At 46.8% G+C, this 15,676-nt stretch overlaps 1 protein-coding gene across 1 annotated transcript in view; it reads right to left on the bottom strand.

Annotated features, from left to right (window-relative positions):
• The window catches only part of LOC135384704 (proline-rich P65 protein-like), a 47,085-nt gene extending 32,694 nt beyond the window's left edge, over positions 1–14,391 (bottom strand). The window contains exons 1-3 of the mRNA XM_064613893.1: positions 14,275–14,391; positions 10,344–10,478; positions 1,155–1,256 (exon numbers count right to left, since the gene is read on the bottom strand). Of these exons, the coding sequence (XP_064469963.1) occupies positions 1,155–1,256; positions 10,344–10,478; positions 14,275–14,278 (241 nt within the window). The 5' untranslated portion in view covers positions 14,279–14,391. The remainder of the gene's footprint in view (positions 1–1,154; positions 1,257–10,343; positions 10,479–14,274) is intronic.
• Positions 14,392–15,676: the final 1,285 nt, after the last annotated feature.

Here is a 15,676-nt window from a genome sequence, read left to right as displayed (position 1 = left end):
GTGCTGACGCCAAACTATGGTAACTCGAGGAGAGAAGCCGCATGCTCGCGAACAGAGAGTCTCTGTGCTACGTTAAAAACACACGTCATTTCGTTCTTTAAATTCACACAGGAGTTATTTTTAACACCTTGTTCTTTTTCTGTAAAACTGTTAAGTAAAATACGCAATGAGAAGTAATTTACCGCACAGTTTTAATTATCCCAGAAATTGATTTTCATGTACGCCGCAGAAAGCAGGTGGTGGAGAGCAGTAGCAGCCTGTGACCTTGCGGTGACGACACACCGTCTGTGCCCGCTGATTGGTTCAGAGAAATGTTGTCTGCTAGTTAGCTCTTCTGCGCTCTGAAGCAGTAGTGCACACCGGGGAAGCCCGGTGGGACAATAAAATCGTCCACGCGCACGGTCACTCTTACAATCCCTAACCCCACCCGAGGAAACAGGTTTACCGACTACAAAAGGAGAGGAGACACACAAAAAGAAGAAAAAAAAGCAGTCGCTGACCTCGAATGACCTCGCTGACGTTATCCCGCCATCGGTCGTCTTTCTCCTCCTCGTTACACCCCGGAGAGTGAGTCGAGAGCGAACGAGCGCGCGCACTGTTTATGTCCTGTTTATGTTATGTTTTGTGGTGTTCGGCAAATTGACGCATATACTTTCATCACATGTCATAAACTGAACATATTTGGATGAACCTCTGCAATCCTTATTAAGATGCCTTATTAGGTCTGTGCAAATTGTGAACGTACAACGTGTGCTAATAAGATGAGAAGACCATGCCTGAAAACTACTGAAGGTGCATTCATCAGCCACGGGAAACTGTGGATCCCGGACGCCATAACAACCCAGAACTGGCGCCAAAATTCTGAGAACGAAAGCTCGCGGCAAGGCCACTTCACCGGAATGGCCATCTGTACAACACCTTTGAAGATATGACAAATCATGCATCTGTCCCCCTGCTAGACGTAAGCAGGAGTCACTTTAGACCCTCATGATTTCTAATCCTAGGACCAGAATTAAGGAGCGTCTATGTTTGAGTCCTTGCGGGAACTACTTTCTTTGGAAACTTCGTTCTAACCTGTTCTCCTATCACCAAACAGAACAGCAGTTCATTTTATTGGTTGGGGTGTTTCATCACCACACAATGAGATCACATACCTGCATATTGGTCCCCGTAGTATATTTGGCTTGGGTCGTAGTACATTTGGTTCGGGTCGTAGTACATTTGGTTCGGGTCGTAGTACATTTGGTTCGGGTCAGCTAGAGCGAGAACCAAGACATTATCAGTAGAAGCGAGAGTAAATTGGTACTGGCACCCGCACCGCACCGCACCACACAAAGAGATATTCTACCCACAACCGCGGCGTTGTGATGCGGGTATATAGATAACTGCGGACGTGGTGCACGTACAACATGATTTTACCCGCAACGTATAGCCCCACCGAATTTCTAGTCACGTGTAGCAAGAGTGACAATTGCGAAGAAGCTCGCGCGTTCAGCTACATTTATCACACCAAAAACAGCTGCAAGTGAAAAGAACGAGAAACGGCCGAGGCAGACCATAATTACGGATGACATAGACACGTAAGCCTCAAGCACCCGGAAATTAACGAATTCAAACAACTCAGGTACAACAGGTGCAACGCCAGGAATCGAACCTGGGTCTTCTGATCTCCGAGTTGTGTAAATTCAGCAAGTGAAAATGCGTTACAGCGATACGTGAAAATGTTGGTACCTGCATATATTCAAGTTGAGATTACGATTTACTTTACATCTTTTCGCTGTTCACTTTGTAACCTACGATGTTACTTCATAAGAAGAACGTTTTTTTTTTAAACTTGTGTATCGAAACCGTTTTCTACACGCGACTTTGTGTGTTGTGCTCATGGACATTACATCCAATTCGTAGCACAATACTTATGCTGATTGGTAAGCACTAATGTGAATCTGTCGACTGATGCTCATTGGATGCGAATTAAATATCTACTGCAGTCCGCGGCGGCCCCTCAATTCTGGTGGCAGGCGAGCTGCCTTTTTTGGGGTCATTATCCACTCCCACACAATGTTCGTAAGATATGTGGGGAAATGACAGATACGGTAACAGCCATTGAAATCTTATCGTGATATAATGACAGATAAGCAGCTCGTGTGTTGCCTAATATAGTTAAGAACAACGGAACGAGCGCCATTTGGACAAGCGCGTGCTGTTGCGCTTCATGTTGCGTACAGAGTCATCTATTTATGTGAAACACACAGGTGCTCTGGTGAAAGGTCAACTGCGTTGAGAATGTTTGGCGATTCGCAAAACCTCAATTTGTTAACAACGTTGGTGAACACGTTGGTTTCAATTTGTCAACAATGCAGGAGTACTCCCAAGTTCAACGGGTCCTGCTTTTGCTAGTCTTCATTCTCAGTTGTTTCAACTCCCTCGGGAACAGGAGGTGTCTTCGTTTGTATATGTAATTTGAATTTCTATTTTTCTTCTCTATTTCCTTCTTTCCTTTTCTTTTTACGGGTATACATATATACATACAGGGTGTCCCAGCTAAGTGCGAACAGATTTTTTAACTATATATATATATGTCAACCCTCGATTTATGAACACCCTTCGTTTCTGGAAAAATCGTTCATAAATCGAGGGATTCATAAATCGAGGTGCAAGGTGCGCGGAAAAGGGATGATCTGAAACACGAAGGAAATGCACTAGATTAAGTTCATTTTTAAAAATACTCCGTAATTGTGTTCTGCACCATACATTTGGCTGTATGTATCTTCTCCAGAAGAGAGGATAGAAGTCTGGCACTTGACTCGTCCGCCTGGTCGTCGAAGTACTGTATCGCACTGTGGATTTGATTCTACGCTGAGAGAGCTGTCATAGCTTCGGTACAGTCTTGTGAGTTACCTTCAATATTACTATAATCAGCCTCGGCATCGTCATTTGATAATTTCAGTAAAACGTCAGCATCATCATCAAGCGGCTCACTTATGCTTGAAACCTTCAGCATAGGAAATGCACTCCCCAGTGCACTGTTAAAACAGAACTTCACCACATAGCACGCTCCTAGCCAACCATCATTCCGAATAATATCATTCCGTGTCCTGACTTGTTCAAAACAGGGGTGAGGCGCCTATCTAAGACAAGATAATCTGTCCCAGATAGGCGCCTCCTCCCATTTTCAACAAATCAATATACAGAATGATAGCATTCGGAATGATGGTTGGCTATGAACGTGCTATGCGGTGAAGTTCTGTTTTAACAGTGATGGGACACTGCACGGGTTTTGACCTTCATTCTTTGTTCATCTTTATTGACGCGATCCCAGAACTTTCCCGTGAGTCAACCTATGGACGGCTCTGCCATCCCCGTTCATAAATCAAGGTCAGAACACATGCGTTTTTGCGGTTCGTTCCCTGAAAATCCGTTCACAGTTCGGATATCGAGGGTTCATAAACCGAGGGAGAAATCCATGGAGAAAGTTTGGTTCCTTGTGACGCCGTTCATAAACCGAGGGAATTCGTAAATCGAGGGTTCATAAAACGAGGGCTGACTGTATATCACTTTTTCTGAAGTCAGCTGCAATATAGCAAATGCGGAAGGGCACTCCTTTAGAGAGCACCAGCACGCTCCTAATTACCTTTCAACAATTAACTTTTTAAAATAAAAAAAGCTACGAAGTTGTCCCAATGAGAACATCTGGTCCCTTCGATCACCTGATACCGTAGCCGTTTTGAGAACAAAAACCCATTCGATAGATCGTCCGCAAAAAATTCGTGAAGGAACACCTTTTTTTCTTTATTTTGCTCATTGCGCATCTTCGGAGACGCGTCTTTCCTTCACCCCCAATGTGAAAGGGCGAAAGAGCACATTGTCGCCTCTTGCATCCTGACAAAAGGTCAAAAGAAAAAAAAATGCAATCCAAGATAAGGGCAGTTCCGATAACATCACGCGATACATTTGTTTTTGTTTTGTTTCCGCAAGTTAAAGCTCAGCTTCGACTCTTAACTACTACTTCTTAACTGCTTAACTTTTCGTTGCGTTTGAGTTCCAGTAACTTGGTGAGGAACTCGTTCATTTTTATGTGACTTTGTCGAAGTAACTTGGAGAAAGTTCAGAGTTTCTTTTCTTCGATTTTCGTGTACAAACAACGCGGGCCGCGTCCTCCCTCCCTAGCGACTTCAGGCGACAGGAACGTGCACACCGGCGATACGTGCCCAGCGTTCCGTTCCGTTACGCCCTTACTGTTACGCCGTGAATGTTACAAATTCTGTTTTGGCCGTACATTAGGGGCTCAGGTGTCGCTCATCGTACCGACGAGCAGTGTATTTATAATGGCAGAGGGCATTGTGTAGTAAGGTTAAAACTTGGAGCGGTTCCCCAATAAGTGCGTGGAAGACACTCATAGGACATAAACTTGATTTGTGCTCCGTTTAAAGGAGCATGGAAGTGTGTTATGTCTTTATTGACATCTAGCACAACTGTCCTGGACCAATGTCCGAAACCGAATGCCCCGAATGTCAGTCCGCTCCGCGTGAGCTACCCTCCTCTTCCTTCCTCTCGTTCTTCTCCACCTTGCATCGACACAACACTCCCCCTCTGAAAAGTGGCCTTATGGTCGGAAGCGATCCGGTGGTTTCCGTGTCCTTTCCGAACGCCTAAGGGTGGCGTTTGTTTGGGTAGGTAACCCTGAGTTGACAGGCTGTTGTCCAACTTCGGATGCAGCTAGTCTAGACGCGTTGCGCACTGTCCCATCCGCCAAGACAAACGTGCTGAGTCCCACTTGCTCTTGTATGGCGATGGGCGGACCATACGCCCGGGATCCTTTCGGACGGTGACCGGGTAGATGGACGCGTACATAGTCTCCCGGCTGGAACTTAGGGGTCCTCACCCGGTGGCGTTCGTCGAAATAAGCTTTAGTCTTTTCCTGATACTTCTTGATACGCTCACGTAGCGAAGCCATTTCCCTCTGAATATCTTTGTCCAGGTTCGGGAATCCGGCTACGTCGAGTTTTGATTTCATGCGCCTCTGATGTAGCAGCTCTGATGGCGATAACCCCGTTGCTGCGTGAGGCGTAGCCCTGTAGATCCCCAGGAACGCCTTCACATCTTGCGACACAATCCTCCCAGTGAGTGAAATCGTTTGGAGGAAGCCCTTCAGAACTCTATTGAAGCGTTCGACCTGTCCGTTTGCTTCAGGATGGTATATTGCCGACTGTCGGTGCAGTATACCCCTCTCGGCAAGAAAATTCTTGAACTGTAGAGCTTCGAATTGAGGCCCGTGGTCCGAAACCAAAATTTCAGGGTATCCCTCACGAACGAAGATGTCCATTAAAAACTCAAGGATAACTTCTGTGGTGACATGCGAAAAAAACGCTACCTCCGGCCACTTGCTAAAATAATCCACAGCTGTGATAGCGAAACGGCAGCGTGCTGGAAGGTTGCCGAATGGACCTACGATATCTATCCCCAACTGCTTCCACGGACCGCAAGGGAAAGGTACTGGCTGTAGAGGTGCTTTGTGCGTCACCGCAGTCTTGTCCGCTTCACGACATATGTAACAGTCTCGTACATAAGTCTCAATTTCAGCGTCCATACGAGGCCACCAATAACGCTCACGTATACGTTGCTTCGTCCGGACGATTCCCGAATGTGACTCATGAGCGATGTCGACAATTCGTTTCCTCAGCGAGGAAGGAGGGATTATCCTTGACCCTCTGAGTACGATACCTCCCACCAAAGTGATCTCGTCGCGAAGTTTGAGATATGGAGAAAGTTGCTCTTGCTGCTGCTTGTCCAGTTGAGGGTCATGTTCCAAGCAACTTAAAACCTGACGGAGCACGACGTCATCGTCCATAGCCTGCAGCAGCTCCTGCATGGTGATGCAGGATAGCGCCTGCTGAACATAGCACACTAACTCATCTTCATCTTCCTCTCCGGTTGTAGCCAGCTTGTGAGGTAGGGGAAGACGTGACAGGGCGTCGGCGACGAAGTTATGCTCTCCTTTCTTGTATACGATGGCGTAATTGTACTGAAGGAGACGTGCAGCCCATCTTGCAATACGCATTGGTTGCCGTCCAGTACCTTGGGTTGACAAAAGCGTGACCAAGGCTTGATGGTCGGTGCAAAGTGTAAATTTGCGTCCAAAAAGTAATACGTGCCACTTCTCGCACGCCCACAAGCATGCCAAAGCTTCCTTCTCCCCAGTTGAGTACCGGTATTCTGTCGCTGTCATAGCCCTTGAGGCGAAGCAGACGGTACGTAGACCGTCAGGATGCTCCTGCTGCAGTACAGCTCCCAGACCGAAATTTGATGCATCTGCCGTGACAATTGTAGGAAGCGAAGCATCGAAGAGAGCCAGCGGTACGCACTCTTGGATGAGAGATTTGACTTTGTTGAATGCGGTTTCTTGCTCTTCCGTCCATAGAAATCGTGTCTCCTTGCGAAGCAGTCGCCGAAGCGGCTCCACCACCGTGGCGAAGTGGGGTACGAACTTGAGGTAGTACGAAGCAAGGCCAAGAAATGAGCGCAAGGATACGACATCCTGCGGAGATGGCGCATCACGAATGGCTTCCAACGTATCCTGCAGCGGACTCAACCCATCCGGCGATAAAGAATGTCCCAGAAACTGTAACTCGCGGGTGGCAAAGACACATTTCTTCTTGTTCAACCTCAGTCCAGCGGCCTCCAGTGCGAAGAGGACTCTATCTAATCTAAGGTTGTGCTCCTCCATTGTAGCACCGCATACCAAGATATCATCAAGGTAGTGCATAACACCTTTTAGACCCTTTAGGACCATCGCCAACATCTTCTGAAATGCAGCAGCCGCTGATGCCAACCCAAAGCATACACGCTTGTAGCGAAAGAGGCCCTCGTGAGTAATGAACGCCGTTAAATTTCGACTTTCTTCTGCAAGCTCCATCTGATGATAGGCGGAAGAGAGGTCCAGTTTTGAAAAGTACGAAGCGCCAGCAAGGTGATGAAAGATGTCCTCCATGTGAGGCAAGGGGTGGCTATCAATGACGATGGCTGTATTGGGCTTTCTGAGGTCCACGCATAGTCTTAGCTCTCCAGTCTTCTTCCAGACAGCTACAATTGGGGACACCCATTCAGAGGCATCTATGCGCTCTATAATGTCCGACCGCTCCAGCTTCTGCAGTTCCTCCGAGACTTTTTGACGAACCTCCAACGGAAGGCGGCGAAGTTTTTGCTGTACTGGTTCGACCGATGTCCTCATCGTTACTTTGTGTCTGTAACCCTTCGCCAGTCCCAGTTCCTCGGAGAAAAGAGTAGGGTATTTCGCCAGGCACGGAGGTACCTGTGCTGCGGGTGTCGCCGACACTTCCCGGCAAAGCTGCTGAGCAGGTACAATGGCGATGTCCAAGGCGCGCAACATATCCATGCCAGCAATGGCAGCTCCTTTGCGCACCACATGAAATGTACAAGTGGCAGTCCTGTCGCCGAAACATACTGTAGCAGAGAATATCCCTTCCGTGGAGATGATTGCTTTAGAGTAGTCTCTAAGTACGACTCCTGACTTGTGAAGAGGCCGATGAGAAAACTTCTCATGGTAGACGTTAGAAGGTAAAAGGGAGACCGCTGAGCCTGTGTCGACCAGGAGACGTAAGGGCACGCCCGCAGCTTGTATTTCACAGAAAATTGGCTTTGTGGTGGACGTCGATGTTGTATAGACGTCTACGTCCACCTCCTTGACCGAGGTTGCTTGTGCCGAGGACTTCTGTCGACACACTGACTCAAAGTGTCCTTTTCTCTTACATGACCGGCAAGTTTTGTTCCTAGCAGGACAACTGGGACTGTTTGCCAAGTGCTTCGTCGACCCACATCTATAGCATGCATTCGACGTTTTCTTCTCATGGCGAGCTACAGCTGAGACGGTAGCGTGGTGTTGCTGAGTAGCCAGGAGAGCTGATTCTGTTTGCGCTTGCTCCACTTGCTTTGCAATTGCCAGAGCAGTGTCCAAGGTCAGGTCGGGTTCTAGTAGAAGGCGATCCCTGACAGCCTGACTCGATGTCTTTTCCACCAACTGGTCACAAATCATGTCTTCAGCCATGGCCTCGAACTTGCAGTTTGCACTAAGGGTTCGCAGCGCCGTAATAAACTCATCAATCGATTCACCTGGATGTTGCGCTCTTGCACGAAACCGGTATCGTTCGACCGTTCGATTTAGGGCTGGCAAGTAGAAGCGTTGTAGGCTCTGCACCGCGGCAGCATACACGTCTTCCGTCTCATCGACGGTCGATGAAACTGCTGTAGCAGGTAAGGTACGGAATACCCGTTGTCCCTCCACTCCAAGACAGTTCAGTAAAATGCACTTCTTACGTGTAGATGCATATCCCGTTCCACCGCAGGCTTCCATGTAAGTCGTGAAGAGTTGTATCCACTCCTCCCAGGGAATGGCCGGTTTGCCAGGGGAAGGCAGAAATACTGGTGGGGGATGCAGGTTCATTGTAGTCGACTGCGCCAATCTGTTATGTCTTTATTGACATCTAGCACAACTGTCCTGGACCAATGTCCGAAACCGAATGCCCCGAATGTCAGTCCGCTCCGCGTGAGCTACCCTCCTCTTCCTTCCTCTCGTTCTTCTCCACCTTGCATCGACACAACAAAGTGGCACTAAACATGGCTCCAAACAGTCACCAGAGTCACCATGCAAAATATTTTCGCTCTGCGGCGTATTGTCACTGCGCAATAAAATTTACAAAAGACAGTCTGAGAGAGCAGCCGCCGACGAGAGATACGAGCCCCGCGTGAAGTAGAAACATGCTCAATGCCTTTTTTCTTCTCGGCTCACGCGCCGCTTATACATGCTTGAGCAGTGCCGTTGGACGTCACTCGTCACGTGCCGAAGCCCGTGATACGTCACGACGTCTTCTCGTTCGCGCTTGCGCTCTTTGCATGTGCCCAAGCAGCACAATGTACTGAAAGTCGAGTGCAATAGGGGTGGACGGGTAGGTGGAAGACCTTGAACGAACTGGTAAAACTAAAGAACATTGATGAGACACATACCGTCCACCCCTATTGCACTCGACTTTCGGTACATTGTGCTGCTCGGGTGGAGACGGTTTTTAAAGATGTGCGGAACAGAGCCTTGCGCCTGCTGTGTAGGGCACCTGCGTTCATCGTTCTTTCGCAGGCGCTCATTTTATTCGTTGCAGAAGATGTCGCAGTGAAAAACAAAAACGATTTTGGGGGTCACTTCCATGCTCCTCTAAGAGCTTTTTTACGAGAACAAAATCATCAAATTCCTGCCTAGAGAAGAATTCCTCTTATCAGATATTGATATAGTTTTTTGTACTGTAAAACTCGTTTGTATCGTCTTGCATAGCCTATTGTGAGACCGCATTAACTATTCGCTCCGAGATCGAACGGTGTCGGCGAGCTGCGGAGAACTATCGCAGTGTGGACGCGTCGTCTGCTTTTACAGGTTTAATTCCGCGTTCATTGCCGTAGGGGGAACCGAATAGTGTCGTACCATCGCGGCACAAGTGATCTTCCGGTGAATATACACAAGAATTACGAAAAAGAACCATCAAATCCGAACATCGGCCCACGTGTTATCCACACTAGAATGGTGACAGTGTCGCCCCCTATAGGTCGATCTCGCAGCGAATAGAAATGTCAAGAACTAGGAAGTATATATCGGGCAGCATATAACTTGAAATTGACTCGTTACTTTTCTAAAGTAGCTGAGGGTTCAGCACATAAGTCCAACAGGGAAGGGTAACGAACTTATTCCCTATACCGTTTCCATTTTCGTTACTGCTATATTTTCGTTTTCGTTATCCCTTTCTGATATTAGTTTTTTTTTTTCGTTTCCGCTACGGTTCTGTTACCGTTTCCGGTAATGGAACGGCTGTTAGAGCTGCGGGAGGACAGCCCGTCCAGGTCTGTCAGCACCCTGTTTCGCCCAAGTGCTCCTTCGGTGTCACGCACACACACTACACAAGTAATTTTACTTCGTTGGGATGCGCACACCTTGCAATATATTTTAAGAAATGTAGGAACATGTCTTCAGTCTTCTATCACTCTGCAACCCACGATGGGCATAACATTCATCCAATGTCGCATTCATAGGTGGACGCATCCACGCTAGCCTCTGGTCATCAGAACCGCAACACATACGATCGTGAGGCGCATGCACAGTATCGGGATAGCCGTGATGTGGAACGAAATGACCACTTGCATTACGTATCGCTTTACAGTCATCGACAGAAATTATGAAACAGCAAGAAGCGCTGTGAACGCGTCTGAATTACGGTGTGGACAGAGTGCGTGCGCCTAAAACAAGTGCGTATCCCAGTATTGCAGTGAAGTTGATGACAGGTACTTACAATAGTACTCATTGGGGTAGTATTGGTCCGGCGTTGTAGGTTGATACGGCAGCGGGGTACTAGATTGGCTTGGAACAGGAGTGGTAGCCTGGCTGGGAAGCTGCGAGTCCGGCATTCTGTATGGATCATAATTGGCTGCCAAAGAAGAGAGAAACGTACGAATTTCCACGCTTTCTTCAAACGTGCCAGCACCACCCATGCTATAGGGTGAGAACTGCCAAGTCTTCTTAGCTGAGGGCATTAGCAATGAAATGGTCTTTTATGACGTGGTCGAAGCCAACCTCTATGTGACTTTTTCGACGACTGCCTCTTCTTAATGTTTCAAAGTAGAGGCTTTGTGTTCGTCTTTCTGTGTGCCAGCCTCGGAGTGGTTATAATTTCTCGCATAATCACCAGAAAAAAAGGGAGAACGAGGGAAAAGCTTCAGGAAAAGATTTGAAGGTGAGAAGTTACTCGGAAACTACTACTACTAGTAGTAGTAACGAAGATACTACTAAGTACTCCGGAAACAGGCTCCAGGGCATTTCGCAGCGAAAACGTGCCCTGGTGACGTAACCTGTAGCGCACCTGACAGGCAATTAAGAGGTGTTTTGTTGGAGCTACGTCGCTGTCTCCCGTTTTCCACGACAGTGTCATCTCTATCTCTCACCTTTTATAGTAAGATAGCATCATGTAGTACCAAGGTTACGAAACTCGCGACTTCCTTTGCGAGATAAAGTGAGGTGCTGCAGGCTTTTCGCGTCACCGGACGTCAGAAGACGTCCGAAATTTTACGTCAAGACGACACCCCGTGGCCAGTCCTTACTGATTGGTTCTTATGACGATGAATTTCTTTTCTATGCGATGATTGGCAGTTTTCAAATTTGCGTGTCGCATGCGAGCCCCCAAACAAGCGACACCGAGGACTCAATCTTGATCAGCACATAGCGATCGTTATAGCTATTTTTCAAAATTTGCGCGCTCATTCCATCACGCGCATTGGCCGTCAACCGGAGCACGAGCGTTTAGCAAGCGTTACGAGATAGCGAAAAGTTCAAAATCTAGCCCCGAGTCGACCGTCCCGGCTGGTCTGGTGCCGGGTTCTCTTGGGTACCCATAGCGTTTATTGTGTCTGCACCCTATGCTGATTGTTTAAAAGCGCTGGTCGGATCATGTCAGTGTCTTCCAAAGGTCGCAACCGCTAGGGAAGATGCCTGCGCGGCAGAGTTGTACACGTTACTCAAAAAAAGTAATTGATTACAATTACTGTTACTACTGCGCGAAAAGTAGTTCTTTACCGCTACAAATTACTTCATCAAAAATGTAATACGTTACCGATTAAAAATGTAACGCGTTACTTTGCCCGTTACTTTTAAATTGTGGGCCATAGCAAAGCCAACAAGCCTGCAGTGAATCGAACCATGCAGCTCTGGTTGCAAATTCTAATATGAGACACGAACATACATGATAAGTGAAATTCACCAATAATTGAAAGCAACATAAAAAACACATACACGCGTTTATTACAAATTTATATACACATTTAAAACAACATCGAAACATTGTTATGTTCAGCCTGCACCATTTATCAATACAGTTATCTATTTTACTGTTGCTCCAGTAGGTTTCGGTTGTAAGGGATGTTACTGTGGTGTGGAACACGTGTGGACTAGAGACGGCCGTCACAGTGACCTCTGCGTCATTGCTTGTCGTACTCGTGGTGGAACAGAAGAACAGATTGGCTTGCTGAGAAGTGCTGCCATTGTTGACAGAAGGTTAAAAAGTAATCGATTACTCAGTAATCAATTCAGTAATTAATTTCGGTAATTAATTACCGAAAATTGTAATCAGATTACTTGGAAAATTACTGGCTCACAAAATTAATTGATTACGTTAAAATTACGTTAAAAATTACGTTAAAAAAATTACTGCACTCCTTGGTGCAGAAACGATTCGAGAGTTCGAACGTCTCTCTTTTTTTTTTTTTCCCCGATGCCCGGTCAACGACAGGTAAGTAATTTGCTATTGCTCGTTGCCACAAGCAATACCGTACACCTGATAGTATAGCAGGGTGCGCGCATTCACTTCATGTTTTGTAGATCTAAGTAGCAGAAGAATAACTGTAAATCGCAGAGTACGGTGTGACCGACAGCGTAGCTTTGCAATTACGATGATTATATTTCTTTCCTGAAAACAATATTTTCACAATATCATTATGTTTCTAGTTACGGAAGTTTCTTCCAATAGATGACAAAAGAGCGACGTCGCATCCTGGTCTACGTATCGTCTGCGCTTTTGCGGCGGTTAGGCCAAGCTACGACAGTGCTTCTTCAGTGCGACAGTGCAGGCTTCGTAGTGCAATTTTAGGCTATTATCACTTTCGATGGTGAATGGAGCTGCATTTCTCCATTTGATGTTCCGCTCCTAGTCGTCAACTCCGACGAGCTCCGCTCTTTTCGGCTCTTCGACTCAACGCTGCCGCCTCAGAGCACGTTTGGTACCGAGCGAAGCCCACGCACAAGAGCTTCCGTCCGTAGGGATGGCGTCGCGCAAACCCTGCAGAGCGCAGTCCACACACTAGACAGATCACTGCTATCAAGGGATGTGCCAGCAAACGTCGCTAGAAAGTAGGTTGGGCTTCACAACGCAGCGCTGAGCCTTGTCCACAGCCAAGACTGAGAGCAGCCTTCAGTAGGCACGGACATAGTGGAAAAATGGCAAGCGCTGTCTCATTCATGGCGCTGTAGCTTTCGAACCAGATGATGGGCTCTTCTCGACCAGAGCAAAATCTCTATTTCTCAGCCCGTGAAGCGCGCCGTAGGTGTCAACTCGAACTAGTGCATAAATACAGCACCCCAGCTGCGTTCAAACAATCACTGGTGGTGAATTACGTAACGTACTTCCGGGCTCTATTTATGCACTTACGTGTATATTTCAAATAGAAATTTCATTTCACGGATCTAAAGTAGATGCACGAACATATCGGAACCTTGCGCGCTCAGCGAGAGTTTGTTGGAATAAACTAGTCTAGCACCAATTATTAAGCAAATATGATTTACCGTTCCGATCTGCAAACAGACTACTTAATGGTACACAAAAGACATGTGCAATTTATGTAGGGTAAGGCGGGGCAAAGTGAGACAGACACTGCAAATGCACTATACAAATTAGTTATTTTGCAATCGAAGCAGACAACGTAAAGCCGTTGGGCCCCTACACGACCCCCTTGAGCCCATCGCCTACATGATGTGCATTAAAGCCGCACAGAATTCGGTGCTATTTTCCTCCACCGTCTATTGCGAACCCCCAGTCTGACGTGTCGCTGGTTCCCCGCTTTCCCGTGCGCGTCTGCCTTGCTGGAAATATCCTAGGAAACAGAGGAATTCGTTGGAAAATCCCAGGCGATATGCAAAAAAGAGGAACAAGCATAAAACAATCTAATAGATGACATATCCGTTTCTAAATTATATTAAATTTAAATTGCATTGAATTTAAATTACATTAAATTGTCGTGTCTTTTCACGTGCATATCATTGGATGCATTATTTTTTTCTGTTCAACACCGGATAACCAAGAGTGCCCATATTTTGTATATATCTGGGTGAGTGAATAAAGAGATAGGACGTGGACCGACATTGACAGAATAGGCCAGCGAAGTGCTACTGCACAGAGGACAAGGAAAAGGACTACAGAAAATTGCGCCTTTTTGGCGGGTCATTACGTTCCAGGCAGAAGTGACCAATTTTTTTCTCTCTCTTCAACGGATAGACCAATCCGGATATGTCCCACGTGCAATAAAGCAGACATGCAGAGCCACCTATAAGAAAAGCTTCAAGCACATCGAGCAACGCGTCTCTGAGACAGGCGGCGTCGAGCAAAAAATGCCGCGTCTTTCCCCGTGTCTCATCTTGCCCACCTTACCCTAAACGATATGTTATAAAGCATTGCTTACCCATTTTACCGAGGCCCTACTGTACAGCAATGAAATGTGCACAACGTTGTGTTCGTGATTTGCCTGTGTGGTCTTTCAGGAACACTGGCTGCACGTGGGCATAACTGGTGCTCCGTAGGTTTCTTCTTCGTCTTTTATTTGATAGCACAGTTGTGCCAAAGCAGCAAAGCCACCCCATGACATTTCCCTCCCTTCCTTATCCCTCCTTTTTTTTCTTTTTTTTCCAGCAAACATATACCCCCATGACATTTTGTAACTTTCATTTGCATTTTTATTATCCAGACGGAGCAACAGATGTTCATATGTACAGCAGAGCCTCTTTAGTTGACTCTCGTATAAGGAGCACTGAGGTGACCCATAATAATATTTCTTTCCTGGTTGCGACGTTTTTCTGCAACGAATAAGATGTGCTCCTGCGAAAAGAACAACCGAGCGCAGATTACCTGCAGTGCGCGAGGGGGGACCCTTCAAAGACTCTACACTCTTGGAAAGGGTGTATCTGGCAATGAGGGAACGATGAGGGTACGTCGTAAACATAGCCGATTCCCCTGGAATGTGACTCGTGACGCAGACTGGAGTAGCTCAAGCAAGTATAAACAGCGCGTGATCAGAGAAGGAAGAAACACAGAAGGAAGTCACAAGGTCTCGCCAAACTCGCCTCGTCTCCAGAGGATCCTGTTGCCCGTGCGCCGCTGCTTTCTATAAATTTCACTGGGGTGTGACAGTTCACCGCACAACGAAAATATTTAGCATCGTGACGCCTGATGAAGAGCTTGATGAATGAGGTAGGGTCCCGAGCCTCTCTAAATGTCACTTCATGGCTCCTTCAATCACTCTCAAAAATACGCTGAAAATTACACGACACAGCGGGTCGTGCCCGCTCGTCCGCCACTATAGTGCAGGAATGTCATGAAATGCATGACACATGTCATACTTTTATTTCCCACAGTATGCTACTGCGCGCTCCTAAGCACCAAGTGGTAGGTCTTCAAGACACTCGAAAAGTTAACGGACGGAAGGGATCAACCAGATGCTTTGACTCATGTTAAAGTAACGCTACTTCGCACCTTATAGCAACCAACAACAACATCAGACAAATTAACGATAATGAATAGCAACCGCAAATGATATAAGCACATTTGAAAACTGCGACAGTGGATAAACTATTGTTGCTAGACACCAACTTTCTGTTGCGCTCTATCGTGTTATCTTAGTTCCGAAGTGAGAGCAGGGTAATAACAAGATATCATTACACTAAATGATTCCTTTTTTATCGCATTGATAACGTAATTCGCACTGAAATGAACTCGTCCATGACGCGATCCTTTTTCGCAGAAGATCGCTGAAGGTCACGTGGGATTTTTTCGGCGATTGCAAATGCGAAACGCAGCTTGCGGATGAA

The sequence above is a fragment of the Ornithodoros turicata genome, chromosome 2, assembly GCF_037126465.1.
Source record: "Ornithodoros turicata isolate Travis chromosome 2, ASM3712646v1, whole genome shotgun sequence".
In the NCBI taxonomy this organism is placed as follows: Eukaryota; Metazoa; Arthropoda; class Arachnida; order Ixodida; family Argasidae; genus Ornithodoros; species Ornithodoros turicata.
The sequence above is the reverse complement of the archived record's forward strand: the minus strand, read 5'-3'. Positions and strand labels throughout refer to the sequence as shown.